The 13,951-nt window shown below is 41.4% G+C and overlaps 1 protein-coding gene across 7 annotated transcripts in view; it reads right to left on the bottom strand.

Moving 5' to 3' along the window:
- Window positions 1-13,951, bottom strand: part of LOC102198467 (probable E3 ubiquitin-protein ligase HERC1) — a 50,373-nt gene that overhangs the window by 16,850 nt on the left and 19,572 nt on the right. For 5 of the 7 annotated variants that reach the window (XM_005720349.1, XM_005720350.1, XM_005720345.1 and 2 more), the window contains exons 16-41: window positions 12,660-12,812; window positions 12,356-12,488; window positions 11,914-12,117; window positions 11,587-11,805; window positions 10,307-10,480; window positions 10,011-10,128; window positions 9,757-9,874; window positions 9,344-9,542; window positions 8,934-9,234; window positions 8,793-8,841; window positions 8,658-8,703; window positions 7,929-8,182; window positions 7,612-7,806; window positions 7,352-7,472; window positions 7,022-7,262; window positions 6,740-6,897; window positions 6,482-6,634; window positions 6,284-6,381; window positions 6,035-6,130; window positions 4,211-4,378; window positions 3,859-4,098; window positions 3,686-3,769; window positions 3,200-3,425; window positions 1,788-2,076; window positions 688-1,448; window positions 112-325 (exon numbers count right to left, since the gene is read on the bottom strand). In XM_005720349.1, the coding sequence (XP_005720406.1) occupies window positions 112-325; window positions 688-1,448; window positions 1,788-2,076; window positions 3,200-3,425; window positions 3,686-3,769; window positions 3,859-4,098; window positions 4,211-4,378; window positions 6,035-6,130; window positions 6,284-6,381; window positions 6,482-6,634; window positions 6,740-6,897; window positions 7,022-7,262; window positions 7,352-7,472; window positions 7,612-7,806; window positions 7,929-8,182; window positions 8,658-8,703; window positions 8,793-8,841; window positions 8,934-9,234; window positions 9,344-9,542; window positions 9,757-9,874; window positions 10,011-10,128; window positions 10,307-10,480; window positions 11,587-11,805; window positions 11,914-12,117; window positions 12,356-12,488; window positions 12,660-12,812 (5,012 nt within the window). The remainder of the gene's footprint in view (window positions 1-111; window positions 326-687; window positions 1,449-1,787; window positions 2,077-3,199; window positions 3,426-3,685; window positions 3,770-3,858; window positions 4,099-4,210; window positions 4,379-6,034; window positions 6,131-6,283; window positions 6,382-6,481; window positions 6,635-6,739; window positions 6,898-7,021; window positions 7,263-7,351; window positions 7,473-7,611; window positions 7,807-7,928; window positions 8,183-8,657; window positions 8,704-8,792; window positions 8,842-8,933; window positions 9,235-9,343; window positions 9,543-9,756; window positions 9,875-10,010; window positions 10,129-10,306; window positions 10,481-11,586; window positions 11,806-11,913; window positions 12,118-12,355; window positions 12,489-12,659; window positions 12,813-13,951) is intronic. The other 2 variants (XM_005720347.1, XM_005720346.1) reach the window with 2 other exon arrangements.

The raw sequence follows: 13,951 nt of genomic DNA, 5'->3' as shown, positions 1-13,951 counted from the left end.
TTTAAGCACCGGCACCGTTTCAAAAGTACCGGTTTGGTACTGGTATCGGATAAAACCTAAACGATACCCATCCCTAGTTAAAATAACATATTTGTCTCAATTTATACTCACTGGAGGAGGCTGATGGGAAGGAAAGGGTTAAAATTATCAAGGCTGTCAGCCTGAAGATTTATTGGGAGTGAGGATGCCAAATCTGTGTTAGAGGATGAGGCAGAGGCTCTGTTTGACTGGCCAAAGACAGCAGTGCCTTCGGAGCCCACGCTGTACAAGGACACAGAGCTCGAGGACTTGGAGATGGGCTGAGAAGACAAGTGGTGGCCTGATTCTGCAGGAAAAGAAACCGTGAAGGTTTTTATGACTCCAAGTTTCTTACTATACAAATGTTTCTATTTATTTATTTTTTCAAATTAGTGGTGACAAGCACGGGTAAACTTCAAGTCTAACAGTAGAACCGGGTCAAGTTCATCATAAGAAAAATTCAAAGTTAAGATACAAATATATATTAGGTCTGAACAGTGATCATTAACATACTACAATAGTTTTTTACCTTGTAGCTACAGTCTGTTTAACATAGTAACTATGGTCTTTTATTAAGGCTTAATGATTAAATATTTATAGCATGTAGGTTTTGCATTATATATTTTCTATGAAGTGTTTTCTGTCTGGTGAATATAAACATTGACATACCCTTGTTCTCTTTGTCCTCCTGCAGTCCTTTAACAGCTCCCTTGTATATCATGACTTGAACTCTCTCCAAATCAGCAAGAGACACAGTCTGTTTGATGGGGCAGTGTCTGACTGCCCACTTCACCATGCTCTGCACCACATACTGCAGCACCGATCTCAGCTCAGCACTTTCATCCCACTGTTTACTGCCGGCTTTAGCTTGGTCACAGTTTGGACTGGACAGGGAACTCCCCGAGGAGTTGGGGGGCTCATGTTTTGGCACTAGAAGCAGATCTGACAGTTTCTCACAGCTAAAAATGACAGTCAGGGATTTCAAACCTCCAGTGAGAAGGTATGACACTCTGAGTGCCCTAAGTTCAAGTGCAAAGGCATCCATTCTGGAAGTCTGGAATGTCTGCAGAGGCTGAGCTTGAGAGGTCAACTCCTGCAGGTCAGTGATCTTTGCTGCATCTTTGGTTGAGGATGGTGACGAGACACTCTCATCTTTCTGCTCCTTTTTCCTTTCATTTTCTGTCAGCCACGTGACATCATCTTGTATGTCTTTATCCAGGTATTCTTTGATGTTCTCCCCAGAGTACTTCCTTCTCGGGGGCACGTGAGCACCTAGCCAACCCTGTTCCTCCAGCAGCCCCATCAAATAAATCAGATCTAACAACACTGTTGGTTTGAGGCCTCCCAGGCGGGTGACATCACAGCAGGATATGTCACAGGGATCCAGTGAGATGATCGGCGTGTCGCTGGGTGACCAAGAATTCATGGAGCTTAGTTATTGGGAAGGATGGGAAGAACCCACAGATACAGCATGGAGTGATACCAGGACGGATTCAACAGGGATTAATGGATTTAAGAATGAAGAGGAAGAAGCAAGAAAAAAAGTAAGATCAGCGGGCTAAATGATGAAAATAAAAGTAAAAATGTTAGACAGACTGTAGAGAGAGTGAAAAACAAACTAACAGAAAGGGAAAGAGTAGAATCATACACATGCTGAAAGGACCAAGACAAGAAAATATAAGAATCATTTCATGGAGATTAATGAGAATCGTCATTTGTGAAAAAGAGAAATCAGAAGTAAGTGGGAATATGATCTCATTTTGTAATACCTGACAGAGAGGTCTGCTTCTTCCCACTGTAGCTTGGCGAGAGAGCTTCCTTCCTTTAGAATGCCGAGAAGAATAGCTCGACGCCCGCTGGGTTTGTGCAGGCAGAGGCCTCCAGCACGGAGACCGCCATCGACTCCTCCAATCAGAGCAAATACCGGCCACACTTCAGTGCAAAGAGCAGCCAGCTTGGCCTCGGACAGACACCGACAGTGTGACAGCACGTCCTTTGTGTGATCACCAGTCAGGTCCTTGTCGTTCTCTTCCTTCTCATTGTGTGACGCACTGAGGCCTGCAGAGGAACATAAGACACTGACAGTAAAACAAAGCGTAACATCCATTTGGCAAACAAGTGCCACACACTCCTGGTATCCCACTGCAAGTTGATCATGAATCCTTAAACCTAAATAAAATCCTAAACAAGTGAAATGGACTTCAAGTGAATATTGATAATAAGGACAAAAAAGTTACAAATAAAGCATAAACATAAGGGGTTAGTATTATTTTGAAATAAATAAATAGACCAGTGTGGGGAAAGCAGCTTGTTTAAAGATTAATTAATACTGCAGTTGGTGTACATCACTACATTTGTATACAGATTCAGTGGTCCCTTGCTATAATGCGGTTCACATTTGGGGCCTCACTGTTTCTCGGATTTTTTTGTATGGACTTTTCCATGGTTATTTTTTATTTTTTGGGGTTTTTCCAGCGCATTGTGTTCTGCGTCCTGATTGATTGACAATGGTCTACAGCCAATCTCGTGCTGTGTCTCTTGTACAGTACAGAATGCGTTCAACTTGTCAAATTTACAATCTTCGATTGCTAGCAGTGTGACTCTGAAGTGCTGTACTGTATGTTTGTAAGTTTTCTACCCAACAAACACAACAATTTCCACGAAATGTTTTGTCCCTGCGGGTTCCTTTGGTTTCATTCTATAATACTGGACTTATTTTTCTATGGTTTGAACTTTGAGACTGTTTAAACAAGAGAGAAAAGTGTGAACATATTCATGCCTGTCTGAGAAAAGTGTATAAAGTGTGTAGTGAGGGGTTTTACAGCCTTAAAACATCTATAATAATTGTAAAAAAATAAAGTTGGCTACCTCGTGGATTTCACCTATCGCGCATTATTTTTGGAACGTTACTCCCGCGATAAGGGACCACTGTAATATCTGAATTAATGCCCATCAGTCTTTCTCCTTACAGATAAATACAGACAGATGAATAGCGTTTTCTATACTAGCAAAGTGTTACTTAACTTTTTAAAGAAAACCTAAGTTAGGTGTGTTTAAAAGCGAGCAAGTTAAACATGTGACCGCTGGGCACGCTGTCTTCTCCCCACTGTCCTATCATAATAAAAGATTAAAAACCTAAAAGAAAACAGAGGCAGAATCACTATTTAAGGGGGTAAATGACCTGTACTGAAGTTTCCTGAGTTATCCTCTCTCAGCAGGGGACCAATGAGCTCCAGGTGGGTATGAATATACTGGTTTATGTGCGGGGACCACTGGTCACACTGGTGGAGCCGACGCAGCAGATGCACTGTTGACTCGAGTAGCACAGTAGCCCGGGGGCTGCAGAGAGGGTCTCCAGGAAGCAGACTGCTGGGCATGCCTCTCATCTGGAGATCACTCAGAGCCACCTGTGACGAGTACAGAATTTCACGTGTTTGGGGGGTTTTGCAGTACAAAATATTTTTGAAACATATTGTGCAGTATGTGAAACAACACAAGTTTTTTCCATGTATAGCACAGTGCAGCAATTATCCAGTAATATGATGTTAGGGCAAAGCCTGTATGCGTAGCTGCTTGTGTTTCCAGATATTTAACGTTGCCCATGCTTATTATAAATCTGATTCAAATAAATAATAAATCTAATAAATCTGTGCAGTACACCGAGTACCTTCTCTCCAGGGTTACTGCTGTAGAATAACACACAAGGATATAGTTCATTAGCGACCACACTTTCAAATGCCAACTTTGGCTCCTAAAAGAAAAAGAAAACAGGCAGACAAAGATTAAACAAGAGCACAGGACTCAATCTGAGGAATACTGACAGTAAATATTTGACCAAACCTTGTCATTCTTAGCAAATGATACAGTATGAGCCTCCGTGTCCAGGATGCAGGTGATGGTGTCACCCTGTGTAAAGGAGGGAAGTGTGCGCACCAGTTCCCCTCCATGGTAAAGGTTGCCACTATAAGCACGATACAGCCACATATCTGTAGTTGTATGGTGGTTGTGATCTCTAACTGGCCAGCGAGAAACACCAACACACGTTCCCTCGTTGCCTCTATTCTCTTTGGTAATGTAGAACTGTGGAGAGAAGCGGCATAGTGTGGTAAATTCTAACTTATAAACTACAATTAATATAACAAACTTTGAACTGTGTAATTGTGGTCCATGTACAGAGTAAACTAGTACTCACCTTCCATATAAAACAGCCAGAGTTAATGGCAGTGGTTGCCAAACCGTAGCCTTTCCCTCCAGAACCATGTGAGAGGATGTTCCCGCTCTCCAGAGAACAGCACATTAGTTTGTGTGGGTCAAAGGAAAAATCTCCAATGGGAATACATTCATCATTGCTGCCAGGATTCTACGAAACAATGGATTTGATACATGATTAAACATTTGATAAAATATTAAACATGTATGTTATGTATTAAACACTTAATTTATATATTAATGTTGTTTTCTTTGTTCTTCTTAATTGCACTTACAGAAGTTTGTTGTGGAGTAAAAAAAAATCCTTTTGGGATCAACTTGAAATACAGGCAGATGTGAAATGTAAAAGTAAGATCAGAGGTCAAATCTTTTTGTTGTGGCGCAAACTACAATGTGGTATTTGGAAACCACATACTCCAGTATCATTTCCTAAACATTGCCAGTACAAAGAGAGGCAGTAAAATCTGACGGATAGTCTTAAAGATCCACAGACGTTAAAGACAGACCTTGAAGAAGAGGTCAGAGGTCCAAATTAATGTTTATATATAACGTTACATAGCATTATTATAACTTTGACCTTCGGATTAAGCCACTGACCTCAACAAGGAGAGCGCAGAAGTCAAATGCGACATGATATTTTAAATCTTTAAACAGTACTTTCTGTATGTTGACAATACACATCACACTTGGAAGAATGGAAGTTTTAAGGCTTTATAAAAAACGTTTCTACCAAGAGGTGAAGTTTCAATGGACTGTTAACATGACCCCTCTACACCCCTGCAGCTTTATCAGAATGAATTCCAAAGTTTTCGAGCTATTGTGTTCATAGAGTGACACGCACATAACCTCCTCTGCAAAAGTAATCTTAAGCAAATATTGCAAAATAATGTGTGTCAATGAAAAGATGTTAATGATGAAGTGTTTCTGCATACAGAGGGTGGTGGACAACACACTAAGACAAATCAGAAATCTCACATTAATTCTAAAAAAAATAAAATAAAATAGAATTTTGAAAAAAAAAAAAAAACTAGAAGTACATGACTGAAAGTTAAACTGAAAATAAACAAAGACAGGAAAATCCCATTTTCATGAAATAATAAATATAATAATAAAACATTATAGAGTTTAGTTTTATTTGAATTATTAAAATTCATTTCACAATCCTGATGTAATAATTTTGATAATTAATCCTACTTGTACATTTCTATCCTCTGACACTTTTCATCTCAGCCTACCACAGAGAACAGGCCCATCTGTTCCATCGAGTGGCCCCACTGTTTTCAGTTTCATTGCTGCCAGGAAAGCATTTCATTTTGCCGTAAACAGCATTTCCTCGTGGATTACTGCTATCCTTGGCTATTTTCAACAGAGAAAAAGTGAAGGCACTTTTTGACATTTTTATGTGGCTTTTGTTTGGCTGGATGAAAAATTAAATAGACTGCAAAAATACTCAAATGTGATCTAATGTTTTAAATACAAAGATGAGGATTGTTTATGCAACAGACATGATTTCTTTTCTGCAAATCAAGACAGTATAAAACACGAGCAAATAAAAACACACAAGTTTAAGGGTGTGTAGTATTATTTTGTGTAACCGTTTCTCTCAAAAGGTTATCAGTCTACAGTGCAGGGAAAGGACAGTTAAAAAAAACAAAAAATGACTCCTATCACTTCAGATCACAGTAAAAACACAAATAATAAAACATAAGTGAGACATACAGAGAAGTGCACATGCTTAAGATGAGCCGATAAGAAGCTGCTGCTTTATTAATATGTAATGCAGTACATGGTGTTCATAATGTCTTACCCCTTTGTCTTTTTCAGGCATTTCTTCATGGTTGCTCTGACTTAGAGGCTCCTCCCACATATAAACAGACAAGAGCTGAAAGAGTTGTTTAACAATCTACAAGAAAACAGGGAAAAATACAAGTGGGTAATCCTGCATTCATCACCTTTAACATGTCATGCCAACTTGGTACTGTTCAGAACACTCAAGTATTCTTGACCTATTTTGTTCAATTGTTGCATTTACTATATTTACATGTTTACATCATACCTGTTCAATGTGAACGGGCTCAGAACAAGCAGGTAACAGTCGTTCTAAAACGTGGAAGGTCAGAAGCTTAGTGCGGAGGTTCTGGAAGCGTGGAGATCCTGAAGAGTAGAGTTTTGTGATATTAATTTTAAAAGCAAAGTGCAGTCTTAACAGTATTAACACAGATTTTTTTGGTTTGTTTTTTTAAATTTGCCTTACCTAAAGAGCACTTGTGTGAAATAATGGCCATGAGTGGATCGATCCATCTTATAAATGTAGAAAGTCTTTTCATTACTCTTAATGACAGTACACGCCTCAGAAACACCAAGAAATCTGCAAGCTGGGATTCAACTACTTTGCTGTTTTCTGCTCCTAAAACAACATAAAGAGAAGGAAGAACATGCTCAGAGGGGTGACTTGATTTAATGGTTTTACAAATGCCATATCCGCCCTTTATTATTTCTAAATTTTCCCCACCGACTAGATTTGTGTAGGAGTCCACATCGGTTTTCTCGGCTGTTCCCATCTCTGCTATCTGTTGCTGGTGGAAATTGTACAAGATGTTCTGGAGCTGCTCACACATCACCTCCATAAGGGCCTGGGATACATCGATAGGCAGCAAATCCTCACACGAGCTATGAGCACAGGTTAAATTTTTATGAAAATTTTAGACAAGGGTAAAGAAAAGAAAATAATTAGTAATTTATATATACTTTGTTTATTTATTTATTTATGTTTTTATAACCTCTTCATTCTCACCTTGCAGCTACAGTCAATATCTGAAGCAGGCGGGCACAAGCGAGCCTCACGGCTCCACCTAATAGCATAGATCCAGATGCTGTAGCTGCAAACCAGCCCTGGTTGATCAGCACACAGCTGTTGTTGGTCAGCGTGGAAAGAATTTCCAGGATGCCACATTTGATGACTAGCACCAGATCCACAGGCTGGTAACGGAAATTCAGTGCAAACATTGTGGCAAGAAGAAGGTGCTGGCAAGAACCTGAGTGTGACAGAGACAATATGTTAAATATAAATATCAAATATATATTAAAACCTAAACACTGCAACACTGTGTAAGAAAAAACCTACCTGGATGTTTTCTTTCAAACAGGACTCTCTGTTTAAGAACACGCACCACCTGCTGGTAGAAGGTGTGGGCTGCAGACTGTAAGTCTCTCTGTGTATCCAAAGAAGCTGAATGTGTGCCACACTGCATTGAGAAAAGAAGTGGAAAAAAAAACACTAAAATGGAGCATGGCTACAATTTTCAGTGTCTTTCTCTTCTCCATCCAGATTAGAAAGCATATTCATTACTTCTAAACGTCTTTCCATATAACTATTAGATGTACCATGTAGTGCTGAGTCTCATAATTAGCAGAGTGGGAGCCAATGATTTGTGTTCCTAAGGCAAAGCATCCAGACAGGAACTGCAGCTGCACAGACTGCAGCAAAGCAGGAAACTGGTTGGATGCTGTGGATTCACAGCTCTTTTCTTCCATCTTAGACAGAAAGGCTGACATCTGACACAAGGCCTCCAGCCGCATCTGATCAAAACAGAGTTTGTAGATCATAAGAGACTTTCAAGTTCCTTACAGAACACCATTTCGGGCCCACAACAAACAGCATCAATTAATAATTTGTCATATAAAAGAAAGATTTGAATTACCTCAGCCCGCTGTTGCTGCTGCATAATGGCAAAAGTAATAGACTTTGGATCTGCCTGACTACAACTCTGACCAGGGGAAAACACCGTTGAGGAGGGCGATAAATGGGGCAGGCTTCCATAGACAAAATGAAACATCTGGTTAAGAATAGGCAAAGTGTTGTTGCTGTAGTGGGACATGGTGCTGGATGGGCTGATGCACTGTCGCAGGCGATCCCAAGCATCTTTCATTATCCCCAAAGAACACAGAGGTAAACCTAGAGCAAAGAGAGGCTCTTGTATGAAGGACTATAAAACATCTCATTCATTCTCTTAACATCTTTTTCTGGATATTATCTTGACTTGACAGGCAACAAGCTATTAAATTATTCAGTATTATTAGATTATGCAGAACATTTAAAACAGTCAGGCTGTCATATTGATCAAAAGGTTTTGCCTAATGTGATCAGTCTTTATTTATTCTGCCTGCTACAAATTCTTATGTTATTTTTAAAGAAAATGATAAAATACAAATCCCCAAGTCCCATTTTGTGCAAAAGAGCACTTGGGTCTTGTTTCCCAAGGGTTACCTGACAATAATTTACCTGACAAACCCAGACTTGAGCTGTCTGGGTTTGTGTTTTTAGTAGAACAATCACTGTCTATACAATCTCTTAACGACAGCGTACAAAAGAACTGCCTGAAAATGTAGGTTATAACATAATCAGTAGATGATCTGAACTTTCCACCTACCCATTTTATTCCTTGCAGATCCAGAGGTGTTTTTGGACTGATCAGACTAAATGAGACATAAGAGCAGTACATTAATACTGATGAAGAGCTGTAAAGCCAAATTCTGTTAGAAGATTTTGATAGTACAATATTGACCTGTTTTCTTCCACTGACAGTGACTGTAAGGGATTCTGCCGACAATTTCCTGAAAGATGTTGTGGACAGTTAGTGCAAAAACTGCTAACACAGAACACAAATACACTAAAACAAACACACACAGCATACCACAGTCTTTACCTCCCTCCAGTGTTCACAGCCTGAACGTTCTCCCTTTCGCTGGGTTCCACCCAAGCAGGCCTGACCCCCAGCAGAAGGAAGAGGCATCGGGACACCACCAGATGGCAGACAGCAGGCAAAGACAAGCTTTCCTCAGATTCCCCATTCTTCTCCCACTGCTGCTTGGAATCAGGCTCTCCCTCAGGGCTGACTGGGCTCTCCACGCTGCTCTGAAGGGTGGAAGTGCCGAATGACTCGTAGACTGTCACATTCTGCTGCACTTGCATGGCTTCCCGAGTGGCCATGAATGATTCTAGGACTTCTGCAGGGACATCGAAAGATGTGTGAAAATAAGATGTGTCATATTTCTTTCTGTGTGTGTGGCTGTGCTGTTTATTAGAATAAGAACAAATACAGTTTGCATTTCTAACCTGACAGGTAAACACGACTGCCAAATCTGTCATCGTCTGCAACCTCTTCCTGGTTGTGGTTTGCTGCGGGTGACGGGGGCACCTGCACCTCCCGGCTACAGTGTCCTACTGATTGCTGCTCATTATCCTTCCCCACCTGCTCCACTGAGGTACATGGCTCTTGCCTTTCCACATCAGGACTTTGAGGAGACTGAGAGATCTGCAGTTTAAGTAAATGCTTTAAATACATATCTGTAATTTTACCTGATAAAAATGATCAGATTACTATAAGTTAAAAATCAATTAATGGACAGAAATGAAGCTAATCACAATCATGCAGCAGTATTTACAAAAACATACATTTTAGATAAACTGTTTACAAATTTGTTAAATGAATGCAGGATTACATATATTTAATTATACTGTAATGGTACCTGTTTAGTAGATGCTTCTACTTGTGTCATCCTTGAACTGCTTTTGAGGGTCATCAGAGCACTTCTGATTTTATAAACTGTTTCATAGATATACAACAGCATCTCACAGGGCTCATGGCTGTCTCAGCAGAGTAGATAAACACAGTGGAACAGGTTATACAATAATATACACTGAGGCAGGAAGAAAAAGTTTGACATACTAGAAACCCCTTCAGTGTTGTCCAATAGATCTTTGACTGCTTCAGTAAACTGACCTGTCCTGCCAACAGGCCTCACTCTGCAGGCCCGTGTGTTTCAGGAGAGCAGCCAGACAGCAGCGGCACACAATTTGCAGCAAACAATCACCTGAAGAGCCTCCATTCTCCCATTCTGCTATCAAAGCAATCAATACAGACCAATTTTAAAAAGACACAAAGAAAAACTTTCCACATTTTAACCAAAATTTAAAAACATCCATACAAGATTCTCAAAATAGGAAGTTAGTTCAATATAAGCTGTATTATTAACAATATACACTTTCAAAATTATACACATAAACAAGCACAAGTACCTTTGCCGTGAGCATAATCCTCCATCTTCTGCCATATGCCACCTGCAAGTCCTCTGGATGAGCCCAGTGCCAGTTCCAGTAAAGTCCGGGTTTCTTCAGTCAAGCTCAGCTCAGTGAGTCTGGCATCAGTACTGCCCAGCAGCACTACCTCGGTCAGCCATGTCATGCTTGAGTCTACAGATTAAAGCAACATGTAGAATGTTAATGAAAACTGCTCAGGATTAACTCAGACTATTTTCTTTGTTCTTTAAGAATAACGATAATGATACCTTTCATTTAAAAAGGTCAGGCTTCTGTGTGGCACAGTATCTTAAATGTATATATTTTTATCGTGACTAAGGCTACGTTCACACTGCAGGCGGAAGCGCATCAAATCCGATTTTTTTGACCCTATGCGACCCATATCCGATCATGGTATGACAGTGTGAACGGCACAAATCCGATATTTTCAAATCCGATCTGGGTCACTTTCGTATGTGGTACTGAATCCGATACATATCCAATGTTTCAGAAAGCGACTGCTGTTTGAACGGTCATGTCGCATTAAATCCGTCTTTTGCGTCACTGACACAAGACAGACGCCAATTATCAGCGCCGGAGAAGCGCCCGAGAAGACATCGCGAACGCTTCCTGGCCATCCAGTGTAGATGTCAGTGAAACTGTTGGGAAGACAACGTGAACATTTTATTTGTACTGTATAATCTGCAGATTTTGACAGAAATCTGCAACTATTCTTTGAAGCACCGCTCCTCTCTAAAACAGCAATAAGGATAATTATTAGGTTATTTATATTATTATGTAAATAACAAAATAACTTAAAGCAAAAATTGGGAAACGTGAAGTCCGAAGTCTTTATATTAAGGGCTGTCAGTCAAACAATACTGTTTGCTCTGGGTCTAAACAGAGCGCGTTGTGTGTGACGTCTTCTTTTGCGCATGCGGGCCACTTTGAGCGTTCACACTGGAGCGCGTTTGCTGTCACATTTTATTTGTAGTGTGAACAAGCAGACAAAAAAAATCGGATTTGATCAAAAAATCGGAATTGAGCATTAAGACCTGCAGTGTGAACGTAGCCTAAAACTAAAACAACTGCCGTGACTGTAATATCCTCTTGGCCTGGAGCTATTAAAAATAACTAATGCCATTTGGCACAGCTAAATGAAGGCTTTTATTATTACCAAACCGATCATGGTAATATGGTGCAAAATAAATCTTGCATTAAGGATTTACGAAGCATTTGCACATGTGAAAACCTGAAGAGCCAGCAGCATGTTTTCCTACCCAGCTGTTCAAAGTCCATCTCCAGGCCATTCCTGAAGAGGACATTTGATAGCCAGACCTCTGACACTTTCTCCTGGAGGGACAGCGGCGAGCCTTGCAGCATACCACCGAGGCAGCGGCCAACTGCCAGCGCTACAGACCTTTCCAGGTCCAACAGCCAGGCCCATCTGCACTCCTCCTCCTCCTGCGGCCCAATGCTTGTGTTTTCTTCACTTTTATCTATAAGAAATATCACTTGAGATTGTTAGATTGGTCTAGTGTAACAATGCAGCAAACAATGCTAAAGAAATAAATGTCCAGCATAAATCTAAGGGGCATTGAGCTTACCTGAGCAGGTTTTCTGATCTTTCACTCCTAGTTCTTGTTCCTCCAGCAAGACAGTCTCTGGCAGCAACCTGTTGAAGTCATTGAGCTGCTCCAGCAAGCCCAGTAGATGGCTCAGCAAAGGTTGAACTGTGCCCAGGGGCAGCAGGAGCAAGGAGTACATTACTTGGCACAGCAGGCTGCCAGACACTGAATTGTATAACACCACTGGGACAAGAGGTGAGAGGAGTAAAGGGATTAAACTAACTGAAGTGATGATAAATATAAACAATAAATATAGCAGTCAAGTAGAGATTAAAAATTACTTTTCAGATATATAAATGATTAGAAGGGAAGTGATTTTGTGTTTTTTGTAAATAAAAGAGTAGCAGAAAATCCCTTTTTAAGTGGTGTAGCTAGGTGAAAATAGCGCACACTTGCCAAACACTAAAGCCATTTTTCTTACCTTGCAGCTTTTTGATGATTTGTTTGTCTGGGGCAATCTCCTTTAACAATTTGGTTGATCTCCTGAGGGTCTCAGTAGCGCAGGGAAGCAGCAGGTAAAGATGCTCACGAAGCAGTGCTACACTGCTGTCATCCTACAGAGCCAAAAATGCAAACTTAAATGCAACTGCAATACTAAGGTTTGGTATGCCAGCACATTGTACCCTGAAACATTTAGAAATGTGTCATTCGCTTTCTATTGAAGTGCTCATTTCTGATGAGGTACCACTCATTTTCCTTCACATTTGGCAGAGTTCCTTGTTTACCTCGGGGCTGGAACTGATGTAGCAATGAGCAAGCAGGTGTTTGTGAAGTCCAGAAAGCAGCTGGTGAAAGTGAGAAGGAGGATCCATTTGTCCCTGACTATCGCCAACAAGCTGCTTGTCGCTGTTTTTTTCCAGTTCCCCAAATTGCTGCTCCTGTATGAAGATAAAGACCAACAGAAAGCATTAGGAAGAACGGAAACAAAGGATCAGTATGTGAGATAGCTAAATACAAAAATAGATGATTTGAAATGAAATGTAAACATAGAAAAATATATATACGAGTCGGGCGGCGGCCAGGAGCGGAGGTCCTGGCGGACCGATTCCTGGCTACAAAGACTGGCAATTGGGACATGGAATGTCACCTCTCTGGTGGGGAAGGAGCCTGAGCTAGTGTGTGAGGTTGAGAGGTACCGGCTAGATATAGTCGGGCTCACCTCAACGCATGGCCTGGGCTCTGGAACCAGTCTCCTGGAGAGGGGCTGGACTCTGTCTCAGTCTGGAGTTGCCCCCGTGAGATCTTCAACGCACACCTCTGGCAGAGCTTCAATAGCATTCCAAGAGAGACTGGGGACATTGAGTCCAAATGGACCATGTTCAGCACCTCCATTGCCGAAGCCGCTGCACTGAGCTGCGGCCGCAAGGTAGTTGGTGCCTGTCGTGGTGGTAATCCCCGAACCAAATTGTGGACACCAGAGGTGAGGGGAGCCACCAAGCTGAAGAAAGAGTCCTACCGGGCTTGGTTAGCCTGTGGGACTCCGGAGGCAGCTGATAGGTACCGACAGGCCAAGCGGTCCGCCCCGAGTTCCTGAAGGCTCTGGATGTTGTAGGGCTATCTGGGTTGACATGTCTCTGCAATGGTGCGTGGAGATCAGAGTATGGGAGTATGAGGTGACTGGCCCATTGCTATGGGCCATTCAGTCCTTATACAACCGTTGCAAGAGTTTGGTCTGCATAGCCGGCAATAAGTCGGACTTGTTCCTGGTGGGTGATGGGCTCTGCCAGGGCTGCCCTTTGTCACCGATTCTGTTCATAATTTTTATGGACAGAATTTCTAGGTGTGAAGTCGACTAGTCACGATTACGTCGACTATTAAAATCGTCAACGACTAATTTAATAGTCGGCGCGTCGTTTGAAGCTTTGTTAGATCCCAAAAGACGCAGGAATGAGTAGTAGGTTCCCCTTCAGTCGATTCACTCGGTACAACACATAAGTATGGGATATCACGCCCTCGCGTGTCCTGGCTGAAGAAACCTTTATTCACGCCTTTACGGCAGATGACGTGTGATGACACG

This window comes from Pundamilia nyererei, unplaced genomic scaffold (assembly GCF_000239375.1).
Source record: "Pundamilia nyererei isolate P.nyererei 1_Seehausen unplaced genomic scaffold, PunNye1.0 scaffold00002, whole genome shotgun sequence".
Classification (NCBI taxonomy): Eukaryota; Metazoa; Chordata; class Actinopteri; order Cichliformes; family Cichlidae; genus Pundamilia; species Pundamilia nyererei.
This window is presented reverse-complemented; position numbering and strand designations above follow the sequence as displayed.